Here is a 17,035-nt window from a genome sequence, read left to right as displayed (position 1 = left end):
CTTTCGATCTTCGCAAATATATAAAGTCAAGAAATAGTTCCTCAAAAGTCATATGTCTTAAGCAAATCCTTATTGTTTTACATGAAAAGTCTTGACATGAGTTTGGAAAATTATTGTTATTACAATATGTAGACAACAATAAATAATCTTATATTTGATTTCGTTAAACTACAAAAGCATGGGTTAACCTATAAATCATGGTTTTGCATTCAACCCCTAAGTAACAAAAATACAAAACGAGAGAGAGAGAGAGAGAGAGAGAGAGAGATTATGGATGTCTATGAAATTAGTATGAATAGTAGACTAATGCTAATAACAATGGGATTAATGGTAACGCAGCTAAGCTAATGCTGAACCCAACTACAGTGCAAGCAGAATATAACAGTATAGCCGAGCGGCTATACTACACTTAAAAATATTACAGCGTATAGCCGCGCGGCTATACCCAAAAATAAAATAAAAAATACAGTATCGCAGCACGGCTATAGTATTTAAATATTCGAATATACTTAAAACGTATAGCCGTGCCGCTATACTTATAATTAAAAATTAAAAATAGTATAGCCGCGCATACTATCCTTAAAAATTTAAAAAGTCTAGCCGCACGGCTATACGTAAAAGAATCACGTCAAGACTTTTCATGTAGAACAATAAGGATTTGTTTAAGACATATGACCTTTGAGGAACTATTTCTTGACTTTATATATTTGCGAAGATCGAAGGATGATACTCTTATCAATGCAGTATCTAGCGAACTTGAAAGGGAGTGTTGGCATAAGCAATTAATATAGTTTTTGGTTTTTCCTTTCCTACTACTTTTTATAGCTGACTTATTCTTGGGTAATAAAAATGAATTATATTTCTTATTGTATTCACAATGTAACCTTATATTTACCTCTCAAGGTGAGGAAGAATAACATGTGATGGAAGTCCCTTGAGTAAAACCATGTATATCATTATATTTGATCAGATTAACTTCAGAGTAAACTTCATATGTACTTCAATTAAACAAAAGAATTCTTCTCTTTGTTGAAACTTTCGATGATGTGTTGCAGCTTCAGATTTTGCTTGTGTTTGATGTCTCTTCATATGTTTCCATGAGATGGCTCGTATTAATTAGCAGTGAGTAAACTATGACTATCTTGACATTGAAGAAAGTTGTATCATACAATACAGTTAACGAACACATAATTAATGGAAGAAAAAAAAGTTTGAAGAGAGACGAATATTTTCTGAACTTCTCTCAAAGTTTCCATTCACTTTCCGTTTCGAAATCCTGAAGTATTGAGCTCAGGCTTGTGCAAACCTTCATAAGGTCCAGAACTTTATTTGAACTGTTAAACCAAATTAATAATTTTGATTAGGTTAAGCAGACTGAAACGGGGAAAAAAGAAAGAAAAGAAAAGGAAGGTGATAAATTGAAGATAGCAAAAACTGAAAAGCAAGCAAACAATCAAATACAAAGAGAAATGAACTTCAACAGACTCAGCCTCACCATTGTTCATTGTGTTGCCTGTTGAGCAAGAGGCCTATGAGGCTTTGGAGCTGAAAGAAACCAAAGAATACAATCAATTAAATACTTCAGCTAGAAAATGAAAATTCTAAGCAACAAATGTATGTTAACAACTAACAAAGGCGGTCAGCATAACATGAATTTTTCTACACGCTATTGGAATCCCTCAATGAGAAAAGGAGTTAACAAACTAAAACAAATTAACAATTCCCTAATGAGGCATGATGTACAAAAAAACTTAAATCATGAATAAACTAGATACCATTAGGATTTCCCTGCTCGTAAAAACTACGAAAAAGAGAGACTGCTTCTGATGCCATTATCCCTCCATTGCATTTGAAACCTTTACCTCGGGGAGCTCCACCACTATACAACAGAGGGAAAGTAAAAACTGAGAAAGCCCCACCACATGAATGGCGTGATGCAACAATTATGTTGAATACGATCAGAGAAAGAACATTATACTGCATTAGTAATTTTCGTTTAGAGTATACCGCACAAACACAGCAATGACACACATAACAGGTAAAAAAAAATATTTGAAACACTCAGAGAATGCAGTGTCGAGAAGACTATAACTTGTGTGGTTTTCTATCATTGCTAAAGGCACTTAAAAATTCCATTTACAGACAGTGTATTTACACAAATATGCCTGAACTATTCTCATCAGCACATTCCTACAACAAAAATCAGCATAATCTCAAAGATGAAAAGATTTCATCAGGCATCCTAAACACACCATCTTTGGTAAAAGTATTTCATAATTTGTCATATTAAATTGTAGATGCAATTATGTGCACATAGGGATAAAATGTATTCTGTCCATGAATCTCGGTGTGTGAGTGAGTGTGTGTCAAGGAAACAATTTGTAAAAAAGTAATGACTAGTGAAGGCACCGCAAAAAATCAATTAACTCTTGTTGTGAGGTTGGGTTCAGAAAGAAACCTAATGACTGGCTCAGAGCTACTTGAGTGCAATGATAATATTGATCCACACCCGCCAAATTTATCATTGGCACAGCCATAAAATACTTCCTTTATTCCTAAAGAAGGGAAGAAGAGTCACCTATATTAGTGACAAGAGGAAAGAGAAAAAAGTGTCGAAATTTATTAACAAAATTTTAAGAAAAGGGGCATACCAATGAATGATAAAGCCGCTGCACACATTATACATGGCTCACATGTAACATAGAGTTTACATTTTGAAAAAGTTTTGGCAACTTCTGACTGTGAAAGCCTCTTTTCTCTCCACTGCTCAAGAAGAGTATCAATGGCTTCCATCTCTGCATGCCTTGTAGCCTGCATTTTTATGGCAAGCACATTAAACTAGAAACTAAATTTCCAAAGGCTTACATATGAAGCAGACTTCCTGGACATAAAACAAAGCAAAGAAGTGCCAAACAGAGATCACATCTTATAAATTATTATAATAATTTAAGAAGAAAAATACTTACAAGAAAACCCTAAAGAATGCATTACGTTCTTAATGATAATCACATATAACTTACGGTCGAGCTCCAATTAGTTGAATTAGCCTCAGTCATCCCACAAAAAATAATTAAGATCACGGAGAAAATGCACAAACTGGACCCCATCTTTTTTATGTGGTTCCAAGGAAAACTGTATTTCGGAGAAAGATGCAATTGAAATGCGAGCAATTATCCTTATGAAGCAAACTAGAGGGGCGTGGCTAATCGTTAAATGAGAAGCCTCAAAAATTCAAATACACAGGAACAATTGCTTATATAGATAAAGTTACCAACAAGAACCAAGGAAAGAAAAAAGAGAGAGGAACCAATGGTAAATTTACATTTCGTGTCTCAGTTGTTCGATTTCTTCCAGATGCTATGACCTTGCCATCTTCAACAATCACACAGCTGATCAATCAAATTTATTGATTAGAAGATGCGCTGACATAGTCACCCTCTTGACTTCTAACAAAAGAAGCAAATTTCAAGCATATTGTAGGAAATTTCAATGATGTGATCAATAGGGTTTCAATAATGTGATAGGATCAAATCATAAGATAGGCATATGATACTTAAATTACGAGTGACAGGCATGATTTCAAAAAGCAGAAGAAAATAATATTTTGCACTAAACTATGTACTTGGGAACAAGGTAAAGCTGAACATTTCCAGATGTTATATGATTAAAGGAAAAGGCCAAAAAAGGTGAGTATAAAACCCAAATAAATAAAGACTCTTAAAACCAGGACAATTATACAATTACCAGAAATCTTACCCAACCGGAACTTCGAGGCAGTCCATAGCCACCTTTGCCTACAACAAGAAAGCAAGACCAAATATAAAAGTTATATACCTGCAAGGGTAGCAAATTTAAGCACCCAAAATGACAATGAAAAATAATAAAGTAAAGATAGTGTGTGCACAGCAGTTGAATCTACATGATGCATAGTGCTGCAACAAACACTATCCAAAATTCTGTTAGATGATTGGAACTAATGATAACACAAATGGACAAAGATAAACAACAAACACCGGACTCAATCCTACTATAAAAGGGGGGAAACAAAAGCCAACTTGGCACTCATTTTGGTTCAGAAATGTAAAGAAATCTCAGTGAATGGCATTGGCAGATAAAAAATTACTAACATCACCAGGCCAGTCCATCATTGATCCATCAAATTTGGGTATTTGTAAGGAACACAATATTATCACAACTTAAAATCCTGGAAATTGAAGCCAAATCACCTCCCACAGTTTATAAGCCTCTACCATGCCATAGGTCAGGATGTTTATGGTATGTATCTATCATAAATTTAGTCCTTTCTATTACAATCAAACACTAATTTAATATTGCAGCCTGCAAGTAGGAAGCCTCGGAATTACCTGTTCTATAGCAAGAAGCATAAATGTACGAGTATCATCAGGGTACTCTTCCCCGAGAGATGCCATCTATGAAAAATACACAGGGGAAGACTGAAAAGGCAAAACATACAAGCAGTTAGAAGATAATAGCACAAAAGGAGAGACAATTCTAGTGTAACTACAGAATAAACTTTAGTTTGGCTTGAAATACGCCAAATTGCATACTCGGGCTCTCTCAAGCCTAATTTGTCACCAATTACAAGGGGTAATAAGAATTTGAGGCATTAGAAGCTGGAACATTCAGGGGATTTCTCATAAAAATCTTATTTCAGAGAATTTTAGTTGATAATTCGGATCTACCAGCCTTTGATCCAGCTGAAGCGATTTGGGAACAAAAAGGTCCGACTAAGGTGAAGATTTTGGGTTCGGGCTAGTGGCTCACAAGAGGGTGAATGCGTGTGAATTCCTTCAGAAAAGGAGACATAACATTACCAGTAACCCCACTTAGTACAAAAGGATAAAAATGGAGCACTAGTTTGGGACAACCATGGATGGTCCCTTAAAAGCTTCTTGGTTAGCCTCCTAGCAACCAATTGCCAAATCTATCTCAAAACATATTCATGATATATTAATATAATCAAATTTTCCCCAAATGGGGAAGCACAATAACTCATGTGCTGGGAAATTTTGCAAGTTGATTCAGGAGTAATTTTAACCACAGATATTGAGGAGATGGAGGCTTGCCTCCTCCTCAGACTCTAAGATTACATTACATGCATGAAATGTGCATGTTATATGTGTTATATGCAAAAATAACATGAAAAATCACCAATAAAACTAGAACATAAATGCAAAGTGACATTCTTTCTTGTTTTTCTCCAGAAGGGTGTTGGGTGCATGCTCTCTCTCAATCAACAACCTCAACACCAAACACCCAAAATGTTTTCAACCATTTTCAACGCTCTTCAACCTCATAACACACAAAATTCTCAGAACCCATTTGAAGAATTGGATTAAACTATCTAAAGCTTTTCTTTTTTAAATAAAAATAAAAGAAAATTACTTTAAGACTTACTTTGGCAGCAGTGAGGACAGCGGTTAACGCTCTTTTTGTCTCTGTCAAATGCGTTGGGTTTGTTTTTCAGTCTCTATTTCTTCCTCTTTTACTGCAAAACTAATTGTAGGAATAAAGATCCAATTAGTCAAACCTGAATTATAGATCAACTTTTGATATAAAAAAAGACTTAGCCAAAACCATAAAACAAAGACCAATCACTAGCCAAATCCATACAACTCATACATCAGTGCTTTCTATTTTCTCGATTCCTACCTTCGTCATTTCCAGCGAAACCCAAATCTTTTTAGTAAGCAATCCCATACCATAAAGAGAATTAGAAAACTTTGTATAAGCAAAATGGAAAATACCCAGCGGTATATCAGAAAGCAAGATAAAAAAACGAAGAGGAGCAGCTATGATAAAAATATTCTAACCTGGAGGAGCAGCTAAGATATTGCCGGGGACGAAAGCACATGCAAGAGAAGCTGTTGTGGTGGAAGAGAGAAACACAGGTTAGTGGATTCGAGGTGTAGAAGCAGAGACGGAACCACACTGGGGTCACTGGGGTCAAACGACCCTAAAAAAGCCATGGAAATAGGCTTGGAGGTCTACCTGAACCGGTGGTGCGACCCTATGGACTGCCTTCCAACTGCTCGATGTTTTTGCCTGAGGACGAAGCAGCGTACTGCGCTTCAATTTTTTTAAGGCTTAATTACACCAACGGTCAAATCTCACATTGCCCTCTAAAACTACCAAGCCCGCTTACTCCCCTCAAACTACCAAGCCCGCTTACCCCCCTCAAACTAAAGTGGCCCATCCTCCTCCCGGCCCGCTCTCTCTTGGGCGTATAGCCGCGCGGCTATACTATTTTTTATTTTTACAAAAATTCGTATAGCCGCGTGGCTATACTCGGCGGGTTTACTATTTGCGGGCCAAAAAAATGGAGGACCCATCTAGCGTCCAAGAAGCGATCCAGCGCCGTGTGTCAAAACAGTATATCGAGGCGGCTATACTATTGAAACATATTAGTATAGCCGATCGGCTATACTATTTATTTTTAAAAAAAGACTCACAACACCATTTAAAACTCTTTTAAATTTAATGATGTGACAGACGTGTTTTAGTAGTTTTGTACACGTGGACTATTTTATGCTTATGTGGACTCCACATAAGCAATAAACTAATCAAACAAATTCGAAAAAAATAAAAACAAATTCATAAAGCCAAAAGAAAAAAGAAACAAAAATTTTATATAAAAAAAATAGTAAGAAATTAATTTCGCGGCCCCAAGTACCTTCTTCCCTACAACCACTATCTCCCCCAATCTTTCCCACGCTGCCCATGCCACCCTCAAATTGAACTTCATCCCCACCTGCAACCCGCCCATGGCAGACCACACCTCAACACGCACCAATCTGCCACAATTCCCCCTACAAACCTGGCAACCGCCATCCCCCACTAGATCCAATCATTCACAGTCCATACACACAACCAATTCACCACACAACAAATGGATCAAAACCCATGAATATCCAAAAACCAAAAGCAAAAAACCTCATTTGTATGTTGTCTCCTTTTACGAGATTAGCATGTCATGTCAATTAAGGGGAGTGGAAGAAGAGAGAAGGGGCAGCACCATCCCTTCCTCTCTATCTCTTTTTCCCATCACAGGTGGCCCACCCCCACAACTCAACAACGTAGGCTCCCTCAACATAGTCCAAAAGAGGAGATTGAGAGGTTATGAAGAAAAGTAAAAAAAAAGAGAGATTGAGGGGCAGCAGATCTGGATTATATGCCCCTTGATTCTTGCTTGTTTTTGAAGTTCGGTGTCGATGTTGGAGATTAGATTGCGAAGGTGATAGGGCTTGAATTTGGGGTAGGCTAGTGTTGCTAGGTTTGCTGACAGGAGTGGTGGTGCGATGGGTGCATTTTTGCTCACCACTTTAACCATAGGTGTACCCTCACCACTCTCCTCAATGCTTGACACGTGTCCATAGACATAACCATAGTTAACTTTTGCTTTGTATTTATAGAATCATAGTTATGTCTATGGACACGTGTCAAGTATTGAGGAGGGTGGTGAGGGTACACCTATGGTTAAAGTGGTGAGCAAAAATGCTCCCGTGGTGCGATGTGGAGAAGATGGTGGTTGTTGGCTTTTATTTTATATTTTAATTTAGGCTCTTATAAAATTTTCTTTAAATTATTTTTAAGGGGCCACATGGATGAAATTATCAAAAAGCCCATACCACGTCATCGGATATAATAAAATTTTGGATGGAGTTGACAGAATGGGGCAAAGTAGGTCACCAAATCACGGTCGCGAGGGGGGGGGGTTAAGTGGGCCATTTTAAGGGCAATGTGAAATTTGATGGTAGTTTAAGGGGGCATTGATGTGATTAAAGCCTATACAAAAACTCACTAAGCAAAATGACGTTGTTTTGGCTCAATTATTTTTTTTTTAAAATGACTTGGCCAAAAAGACGTCGTTTTGAGCCAAGTCATTTTTAAATAAATGAAGGTTTTCCTTCAGCTTTCCCGCACCCCTCAAAGCCCATCCGATAATCACCCCCAAAACCCACAATTTCTATTATTATCTCTTCAAACCCTAACCCCAACCTCCCTAATCCCCACCTGCTATAGTGCCACCGATGTGTTGACACTATCATCAAAGTTATGATGTCGTCCACCACCTATTATTGTGCCACTATTATTATTTTTTGCTTAATTGGCATAGGTTTAGTTTGAAATTTTACAAATTGAAATCACTCAAAAGCATAAATCAAAAAAATGGCATATTGAAATCATTCATGTATATTTGTCCAAGAAAGGAATAACATTTGGAAGAGAAAAAATAGATTAAAAAAAAAAAACCCTCTCTTAAATTTTCTTTGGAACATTTATACCATGACCACATGGGGTTCTAAGAAGCACAAGAATTTTTGGCTCGGATGTAAAGACTGAAAACCATTGGTATTGCTGGATATGAAAACGAGTTCTCATATTCATGTTTTAAATCTACAGCATACAAATCAACAGACGGTCAATAATAGAAGTCCGTAATGACTCCGCACTATTGGACTCCGTAATGGAGAAAGCCTTTGATGATGCATATATATAAAAAAAAAAGACAAGATCCCAATTTCCCAATAAAATAAATAAATAGATATTTAAGAAAAATTCCATTTCTTGCATTGATTTTATATATAAAAATCTACGACCTATAAAGTGAAGAAAAAAAAACACAAAAAAGGGCCTGATGTCCTATTTTTAAAATTAAATGAGGTGTAAAATACCATTACTGTCCTTGCAAATGATTTTAAGAGACACAAACTTCGGTGGTAGTGTTGTAATTTTAAAGCTTTTAAAGGCTTGTATGGTATATTTGATTTCATTGAAAAATTAATTGAGTTTTTCCCTATAATTGAAGTATTATAGGGTTTATTTATAATTTAGGCTCCATTTATGGGCCTAAATGTTAAACTCTAAAAAATACCATTAGTATCCTTTAAGAGACACTAACTTCGGTGGCATTTGTATGGTGTATTTGACCCCATTGAAAAATCAATTGGATTTTTCCCTATAATTGAAGAATTATAGGGTTTATTTATAATTTAGGCCCCATATATGGGCCTATATGTTAAACTCTAAAAAATAAATAAGCGTTCAAAAAGCTAAACCCTAATACAGAAGAAAACAACCCACTTGAATTTCAAGTAACATAACTTCATTTATGTGCTACTTTTGCCTCCAACAACAAAAACTCTTGACCTATCAAAAGGTATGCATGACTTTAGAACCAAGTAGAAACTTAGGTATCTTTGTAAGACTAGAAGAAGAAGAAAAAAAAAAGAGAGAGATATACATGTATAAAAACGAGAACCTAGACTAAAAGTTGTTGGTGATTCTCCATGCTCCCCTTCTTTACTTAACTAGTCTCCATCTCTTTGGCTTCTTAGTGTGAGAGAAATATAAAAATAAAAGAAGAAATTAATACAAGAAAATGAAAAAGGGGAAAAGAGACCAGAAGTGTGATGGCCACAATCCAAAACAAGCATTTATGCTATTTCCTTTTGTCTTGACCATTGGTGCTAGAATGAGGCCTTCTAACAAATCGTCCCTGAAACGAAACAAGGAAGACCAATCTGAGTTAGACAAGGAACAAGTTCTTCTACTTAAAGTTTCAATTGAACTTTTCCTTGTTAGTGGAATTTTATGTATAAGAATCTCAATATCCAAGAATTCACAAATGTTTTGATTTTATCTCCTTTAAATATTACCTTACGTCAATTTAATGGTAGTCTTTTTTATTTTACTATTTTCTATTTATATGTACTCCTCACTGGGGTATTTTGTTTTATCAATGAAATTCATTTGTACCGTCGAGTTTTGTATCTTGTTAAAATATTTGTATGTAAGGTAAATTTAGCCCACCCAGTTTTCAAATTCTGGATCCATCCCTGAATAAAATGATGGGGGTGTAAATTTAGTTTCATTCTCGGTGAGCTTGTAATTGGGACTATTTTAGTTGTTGGGTGCCCTAGAGTTTTTTCCTTATAATGTTTTTCTTTTCCGTATGAAAAAAATTTCGCAATTTTGAGCTTTAGAATTAGATTTATTAAAAAGCACAAAAACTTGGATTATTCACACTAGCTAGTAAATTTTAACCAAAGAACAAAAACAAGCTAGTAAATAGAGAGATATTGAGGGACAAAAAAGAAAAAGAAGAAAAGGAGAAGACGTAAATAGGAGGAAAATAAATTAAAGTAGTTTTATCATGTGACTTGTGTTGTAATGGAAATTATCACACCCATCATGCCATTATTATTATTTTTATTTATTTGGACTCAACAATGAGAAATTTATAACACTTTTTTTTTAAAAAATAGAGACATAAATCCTTGATATTCCATATATATTTTAAAAATTGGCTTCATCAACGACGAATAACTCACGTAAAAGATAAAAAGATAAAAAAATCAACGACCAAGAATGTTTTAGAAAAAGAAGTACCTTCATTCTGGGCCGTCGATCCGCGTTGACTTTTCTGACTTGGTACCTGATCTTCTTAGAGAAGAGGCGTGTACGCCGTTTTTCCTTGTAGCGTAGCACGCTAGCCTCTCTCAGTCCTCCGGCGTCCGAGAATAAATCAATCTGCGCCAGCCTGGCCTGCCCCAAACGAAACCAAATTATCAACAAAATCATTCAGTGACAATATGCACCACACACACTCTCTTATGAAATTTAAAAAGGACAATTCTGTCATTTTCTCATACATTCATTCTGGATTGTCCCAATAGATTGAGCAACTATACCGACCTAGAAAAGGACTGATACCGCCTCCTATAGAGTCTCATTAAAAAAAAAAAAAAAAAGAGTAAATATACTAATAAAAAAGAATATTCTTGTTTGTTTTTAGAGTAATAAGTATTTTGACATTACGGCAAAGCAGCGGAATTGGTACAATTACGGCAATGCAGTGAGAAATAATCTTTTTTTTAAAATTCATTGATGGGGAAATGTTTTTTTTTAAGTGAAACATAGGCAAGTGTTTTTTTCGGTTCTCATTATTAGCATATTCAGAAACACACACAAAATACATCTGACGTAAGCAGAATGACACTAAACGAACTTTTACACCTTCAAATTTTTGGAAATTAAAAGTGGGATTTTAAGACATGACAACTAACTCAATTCTTTTTTTTTAAAAAGTTAGAGCCATTATAATTAATTTTATAAACACCAAAAGCAGAAGTAAAAAAAAACTTTGTGCTTTTGAAAAAAGAAAAAAAAAAAAAAGAAGAAGAAGAAGAAGAGAAATTGTGAGATTGGTGGCAAAATGAAATTAATGCAAAAAAGAGAAAAATAGAAAAAGCACCAATAGAAAACTGAGTTCTCTACTCTCATTAAAACGCAGAATAAAGTACTTAAAGGCGCACCGACTTTACTGGCCTAACTGAAAAAAAACAGAGCAACTCGTTTTTTTCAAGCTTCACACTTTGAACAACGTTTATTTTTTACTGGAATTTGATTTCCCGGCGAGAGATGAGAAACATACAGAAACGTCGTTTCCGGGCACATCAGATCCCGGCATTTCCTCCGAAAACGGCGACGCTTTGTCCGACCAGGCATTCAAAACGTCTTCGTAGTCCAATTTCAGCATCAGCCCAGGCTCCTCGGCCTTCGGAATCGGATTCGCCTCCTTGGGCGGCAATTCCGCGGCGGCTTTCGCTTCCAAAACCGATAGTTTTTCCACTTTCTTTTTCTTCTTCTTCCCGGCCGAGGCCACCGAAGCCGAAGCTGGGGTAGAAGAAGACTGAGATTTGTTGAATCTGGGAGAGATTTCAAGAACATCGACGGTGGGGAAGCTCCACCAATTCCCATCATCAACATGCCTCAATGGTCTCACTCCCCCTCTTCTTAACCCGAACCCGAATTCGAATTTCCCGCCAAATCCCAACCCCATCGGATACCCGTAACAAGAATTCGAGGAATTTGGATTCGGGTTCGAATTCATTTGCCCGCTGCCGCCACCGCCGCCATTGTTAGACTCGTCGACTGAATCCATGTTCACGCTCATACTTCCCATGATGCTGTCAATCCCCTCTTCAATCTCCTCGTCGAGAATCGACTCGGCGTCAAAGTCTTCATCTTGGTGATGGTAGCTTTCACACATCTCCATAGAATTGGAATTGGAATTACAATTCGCCTGGGAATCGAATTCCCCTGGACTCTGGCACATCTTTTCGAACGAATTCAGGGCTTTGGGCTCGAACTGAGAACTGGGTTTTTCTCCGATTGGCTCGCCGATTAAGAAACCGGAGCTTCCGTCGTCGATGACTCTGAAGGGCAAGAGCAATTCTGCAGATTGGTCCAAGAACGAGTCGTGGGGCTTGGTGAATTTCCGAGGATTTCTGAAGTTTTTGGTGGAGAAGATGTTGGGGTAAGCTGTGGAGAGCAATGCGGCCGCTTCATTGTAAGTCTGGTTGGGGCGTTTTCGAGGGGTTCGGGGCTTTCGAGTTGAGATTGCGAGGCCTGAGTTGCTTGATTCTGAGAGAGTTGAAGAAGGAGAAGATGTGGAGGTTCGGGTTGATGTGGATGGGGATTTGACTATGTCAAGCTCAAATGCATAGGTTCTTCCGCCGCCGCTGAAACACGAAGACATTTGTGGATGATTTCGAGGAACAGAAAGCAGAGGAATTGAATTGAAAAACCCCAAAATTCAGGTAGTTGTTGAGTTAATGCCCAGAAGAAACAGAGGAGATGAACTCATAGAGCTGACGAACTAAAGTAAAACCCGAAATTCAGACTGAATTCGAGCTGTGGCTGCTCAACAAGTAGACTTGGAAGACTAAAAAAGCCAAAATCTTTGCCGAAAAGAAGACAGAAATTAAAAAGGTGCAAAACCCTAAACCCTAAAAGTAGAAGAAACAAAAGTATTGGCTTGAAATGAATAGTAGGAAAAGGCCAAGCAGTTTTGGGAATAAAATAGAAAGGGGAACACACCAGAACCCTTGAGAAATGGGTCTTTTTTTGCTGAAATTACAAATTGGAACAAGGAATCAAAACTTCATGGGACACTTGTGGAAAGGTTTTAAAAAAAACCAAGAAAGCAAACCCCAGAGATATGCATAAGAATTAGAATAAGTTCCTATTTCCTCTCACAACTGTTTCTCTTTAAAAAACAGAGTATCCCAAAACCCTAGAAAGAAACCAGATACTCAAAGGGAAGTAACCGGATATTGGGCAAGAAGGAATGGAAATATCTCAGAAAGGAAAGTTACCCAATAAAGGAACCAAAGAAGTGTATATTATACTGTGAAAATTCAGCATAAAACAGAGGGATAGAGAGTGAAGGAGAGAGAGGAGGATTGTTACCAAAAAAAAAGGAGAGAGAGGAGGTGGTGTTTTTGCAGAGAAGGTCACGAGGCAAACCAAATAAAAGGAGGAAAGAACCGTTGGGAAGCCTGTAAATACTACAAGTAGCATATGAAGAGACACAGATCCTCTCTTTCTCTCTCCGTCTCTCTCTCTCTCTCTCCAGAGGGGACTGAGAGACTGAGAAGTGCCTATGTATGAGTGATGGAGATGAGACAGGGGAAGAGACAATACTCCAGTTTCAGCAGTTCTGGCTGTGGGACCGTTTTTCTTTTTCTGCCTTTTTTTGTTTTATTTCTCTCTTTTTCACCACTTCAATCATTTTATCTTGCTTATTTTACTATATTGCCCTTGTTCTCCTGCTTTTGCTGCCCCTTCTTCATATTTTTAAATTCATTTTGTGAGGAAATAATTATTTTCAATACTTTTTGAGGATGCTACAATACTATTTCAGAATTTTGCTATAGTTTTTTAGAGAATCTCGACGGAATGAGAGAAATTTTATTTATAAAATGAAGAATTACAGTAAGGGGACAATACGCCTGATTCCGACTCAATAAATCACATAATAGGGCGTCATAAATAAAATCAAGGTGCACCTCAAACTAAATAATATTTGAGAACATTTTAATGAATTAATTTATTAATTTCTATCAATAAATTCATATTCAATTTTCAAAAAGAAGAAAAGGTTTTATTACAAAGAGATATATACAGAAGTAAACCAAAAAAAAAAAAGAGTAAACAAATGTCATGTTCCAGCTTTTTTCTAATGCTTTTCTTTTTGGCCTTAACTTTGTTCAAATGGTTATTGATAAAAATATATTGTGTTTATGATTTTTGTTTTCTACATGGATTGATTGAAATCCTTTGCTTCAAATTAAAAACATAAACATTGAATTTTTTTTGGAGTTTTCTCACTCAACTTGTGTTTACATGAGATGTATCACATGCAACCACACCTTTATATTGCCTTTTTTTGGGGGTGGGGGGTTTAAAAAGTGGGCAATTATTTACAAGTTTTATATATGATTCGATCAACAACCCAATTATTGAGAACAACTTAAACGGGCTTTCTCGAGTGATCAAAACAAAAATAAATAAATAAAAAAGAAAGAAAGAGATAGTTTTTTCAATTAATTTAAATAAAATCATTTTTTAAAATATGAATTCTCTAGTTGCTTGCTAGCCTTTCCATGTTCTATTTCTCTCACTCAAACTACCAAATCTAATGTCACATTGTAATTATGATTCTATCCCTAGGGTATGAGCAAAATTCTAGTGATATAATTTGAAGTTCAAACTATTCATGCAAATGAAAACAAATATAATTATTAATCGGGTTAATTAGGTTCGAATCCCCATAACATATCGGCAGTATATGTGAGTACGTCGTAAATCCTCATTTCCCTTTCTAAAGTGGGCATTAATGAATTTAAGCAACAACAAAAAAGAAACAATAATTAGAATAATAAGATACAAAAATATAGAAAAAGATAAAAGGGCATGTGCATGTGGTGAAAAATGGTGATCCAGATATTCTCATCCCAACCATGGGACAAGCATGGATGTGTGGATGATTGTAAGTACGCCACCCATACCACCTGCAAAGTTACTTGAGATTTTATGGAAACCCTTTTCTTATCTGCTGAGGTGGCAAGGTCTGATTGGGTGCTTGAGATTTTTAGGGCTGACTGGAATTCGTTTATGGGTTGGAAGATATTCACGTGTATCAAGGAAATAGGGAGAGGCAATGATTTGAACCTTTTTGGTGTCTTTTGCAATGTTATTGTGCGGTCCATGGCAATCATACGTTGAACTTATTAGGTTCAATAACTTGAGATTACAAAATATCAATTTCTTATGGTTTTTGCCACACCCAAATATATCAAATTTGCACCATAAAATATGGATAATCATCCATCACAGACTATTCTTATATTTTGAATTTGAATTCATATCTTGTCACACTGTAATTAAGTAATGATTCTATTATTTAGCGTCACTAATTAGTTATTTATGCAATGATATCGCTCGTAATAATGTTCCAAGTGAACTTTCCACTCTCAAAATATGAAAATAAAAGAAGAATTACTCTCAAAATATTCAAATACATATTCATTCTTTATACGAGACAAATGACAAAAGTCAACATGTATGGCTCTTTTTTGGATTCACACCCGGGTACTCGAATCATCTGGTGCTATACAAAATGGAAGGTAATTATTATTATTTTTGCCTTGAATATCTAAATGAAAGGGTTATATATCTGCATAAAATATTTTTAGAAATAAAAAGAAAAGAAAGGAGAGTTTTTCTGTTATATGGGACTTTTTTTATAATAAAAAAAAGAGTTATATATCTGAATAGCTACTAGATTCTATAATAAAATAAAAGTTAACAATCCACAACACTAAATTTGACGTTTTTAACTGGGATATCAATATTTTGCTATTTTCGACCAATAATGTTATGACACGTGTGATAACACTTCCACGTGGCATAGCATTATTAGTTGGGTGGCTGGATCTAGAGGTTTCGAACCTTCACTCAAATGAGTGGAGGTAGAGGAGCTCAACCAACTAAACTATAACCCACTATCATCTTAATTTGAAAACACCGAAAACCTGAGGAAGTATTAATCTTCAATCATGAAATTAAGAAGAAGAAAAAAAACAAGAAGGGTTGGAGAAGCATGTTTGCGGACCCTTGCTACTCCGGATGGCCTACGGCCAATATCAAATACACACAAGAATATAAAGCATTGAGAGCCAACAACTGACTACAAACAAACAAGTTATTCATTCACAAAATAATAATAATGATTAGAAAGTCAAATCAGCCCAAAAGAAAGAAAAAAAAGGAAGTACAAATACTTGAGACCGAAAAAAAATATTTTTCTTAGAATCCCAAGGAAAAGGTCAAAAAAAAAGGTTTAAAAAAAATAAAAATAAATGGTGAGTGTAAAAAATAAAAAATAAAAAATAGAGAGCATATTCAGAATCAGAAGCATGTTCAAAAGGAGTTTGAATTTGGAAGAATTTAAAGAAAATGGTAAAAGAGGCAGCAACTGGGCCAAGGGCATGTCCTTGTTCTTCTGACCGCAAGAGTCTAAAGACTGCAAGAGAAGAGCATATCCTGCCTCATCAAAAGAATGACTGAGTGACCACACCCTTATCTTCAGAAGGTGACCTGGAAATCCCACAGCCCTTGAAATTGGATAAACAGTATGAGCTTAGGATATTGGAAATTTCATGAAACATATGACTCATTAATTCCTTCGCACGGGAAGCCAATTAGATTAGGCCAGTATTATTGTGTTATCGCATTTATTTTCAAACTTTTTGTTCTTTTTTCTCCTTTGATGATGAGCATACATTATCTTCAACATCACATGATGGAGAGAGAGAGAGAGAGAGAGAGAGAGAGAGAGAGAGAGAGAGAGTAGCATACCAAATCATCATTAAATCACGAGTCTTTTCATCACCTCTCAACTCACTTTTCTATCAAACAGGTTAATCTTCAAATTGAAAACAGATTTCCTTTTGGTTCACCATTCTTTTTCTTGGTAGGTAACACATTGTTAGGCCATCTCCAATTAATGCATACGTAAAAATCAAACCCAAATGGAGATTTGGATTCAAAAGAAGGTTCTTTTTTTTAAAAAAAAAATCTCCAATAACCTCAAGGTTGGACGATATTATTCAAGCTCAAGCTTGACTCAAACTCAGAAAAAGTTGTGCTCAAGCTCGGCTCA

General features: G+C 36.0%; 2 protein-coding genes across 4 annotated transcripts; both read right to left on the bottom strand.

Annotated features, from left to right (window-relative positions):
* Positions 1-1,116: 1,116 nt before the first annotated feature.
* EMB2191 (Cytidine/deoxycytidylate deaminase family protein) lies at positions 1,117-6,159 on the bottom strand. Of its 2 annotated transcripts, XM_088254445.1 has the most exons (12): positions 6,013-6,159; positions 5,835-5,885; positions 5,674-5,700; positions 5,419-5,517; positions 4,365-4,454; positions 3,757-3,794; positions 3,323-3,389; positions 2,652-2,811; positions 2,459-2,555; positions 1,776-1,879; positions 1,496-1,545; positions 1,117-1,334 (listed from the first exon to the last, which is right to left on the bottom strand). In XM_088254445.1, the coding sequence occupies exons 5-11, from the start codon at positions 4,428-4,430 to the stop codon at positions 1,502-1,504; spliced, it is 576 nt and encodes a 191-aa protein (XP_088110571.1). In that variant the 5' UTR covers positions 4,431-4,454; positions 5,419-5,517; positions 5,674-5,700; positions 5,835-5,885; positions 6,013-6,159; the 3' UTR covers positions 1,117-1,334; positions 1,496-1,501. The 2 variants fall into 2 exon arrangements, with proteins under 2 accessions (XP_088110571.1, XP_021815874.1); XM_021960182.2 differs by lacking the exon at positions 5,674-5,700.
* Positions 6,160-9,089: 2,930 nt separating this feature from the next.
* LOC110758459 (protein CHLOROPLAST IMPORT APPARATUS 2-like) lies at positions 9,090-13,490 on the bottom strand. Of its 2 annotated transcripts, XM_021960329.2 has the most exons (3): positions 11,459-13,488; positions 10,414-10,569; positions 9,090-9,520 (listed from the first exon to the last, which is right to left on the bottom strand). In XM_021960329.2, exons 1-3 carry the CDS (start codon positions 12,563-12,565, stop codon positions 9,464-9,466), a joined length of 1,320 nt encoding a protein of 439 aa, XP_021816021.2. In that variant the 5' UTR covers positions 12,566-13,488; the 3' UTR covers positions 9,090-9,463. The 2 variants fall into 2 exon arrangements, with proteins under 2 accessions (XP_021816021.2, XP_021816022.2); XM_021960330.2 differs by lacking the exon at positions 9,090-9,520 and having other exon boundaries at positions 10,416-10,564; positions 11,459-13,490.
* Positions 13,491-17,035: the final 3,545 nt, after the last annotated feature.

The sequence above is a fragment of the Prunus avium genome, chromosome 1 (assembly GCF_965620075.1).
Source record: "Prunus avium chromosome 1, drPruAviu1.hap1.1, whole genome shotgun sequence".
Classification (NCBI taxonomy): domain Eukaryota; kingdom Viridiplantae; phylum Streptophyta; class Magnoliopsida; order Rosales; family Rosaceae; genus Prunus; species Prunus avium.
Note: the sequence above shows the minus strand (reverse complement) of the source record. Positions and strands in the feature narration are given on the sequence as shown.

Coding starts and splice junctions, on each gene's coding strand:
- EMB2191 (XM_088254445.1), bottom strand. CDS start 4,430: ATGGCATCTCTCGGGGAAGAGTACCCTGATGATACTCGTACATTTATG. Junction 1,880..2,458: donor AGCTCTGAGCCAGTCATTAG/GTTTCTTTCTGA, acceptor TCTGTTGTATAG/TGGTGGAGCTCCCCGAGGTA. Junction 1,546..1,775: donor CGAGCAGGGAAATCCTAATG/GTATCTAGTTTA, acceptor GGTTTCTTTCAG/CTCCAAAGCCTCATAGGCCT.
- LOC110758459 (XM_021960329.2), bottom strand. CDS start 12,565: ATGTCTTCGTGTTTCAGCGGCGGCGGAAGAACCTATGCATTTGAGCTT. Junction 10,570..11,458: donor TGCCCGGAAACGACGTTTCT/GTATGTTTCTCA, acceptor CGTTTGGGGCAG/GCCAGGCTGGCGCAGATTGA. Junction 9,521..10,413: donor ATCGACGGCCCAGAATGAAG/GTACTTCTTTTT, acceptor GTTTCGTTTCAG/GGACGATTTGTTAGAAGGCC.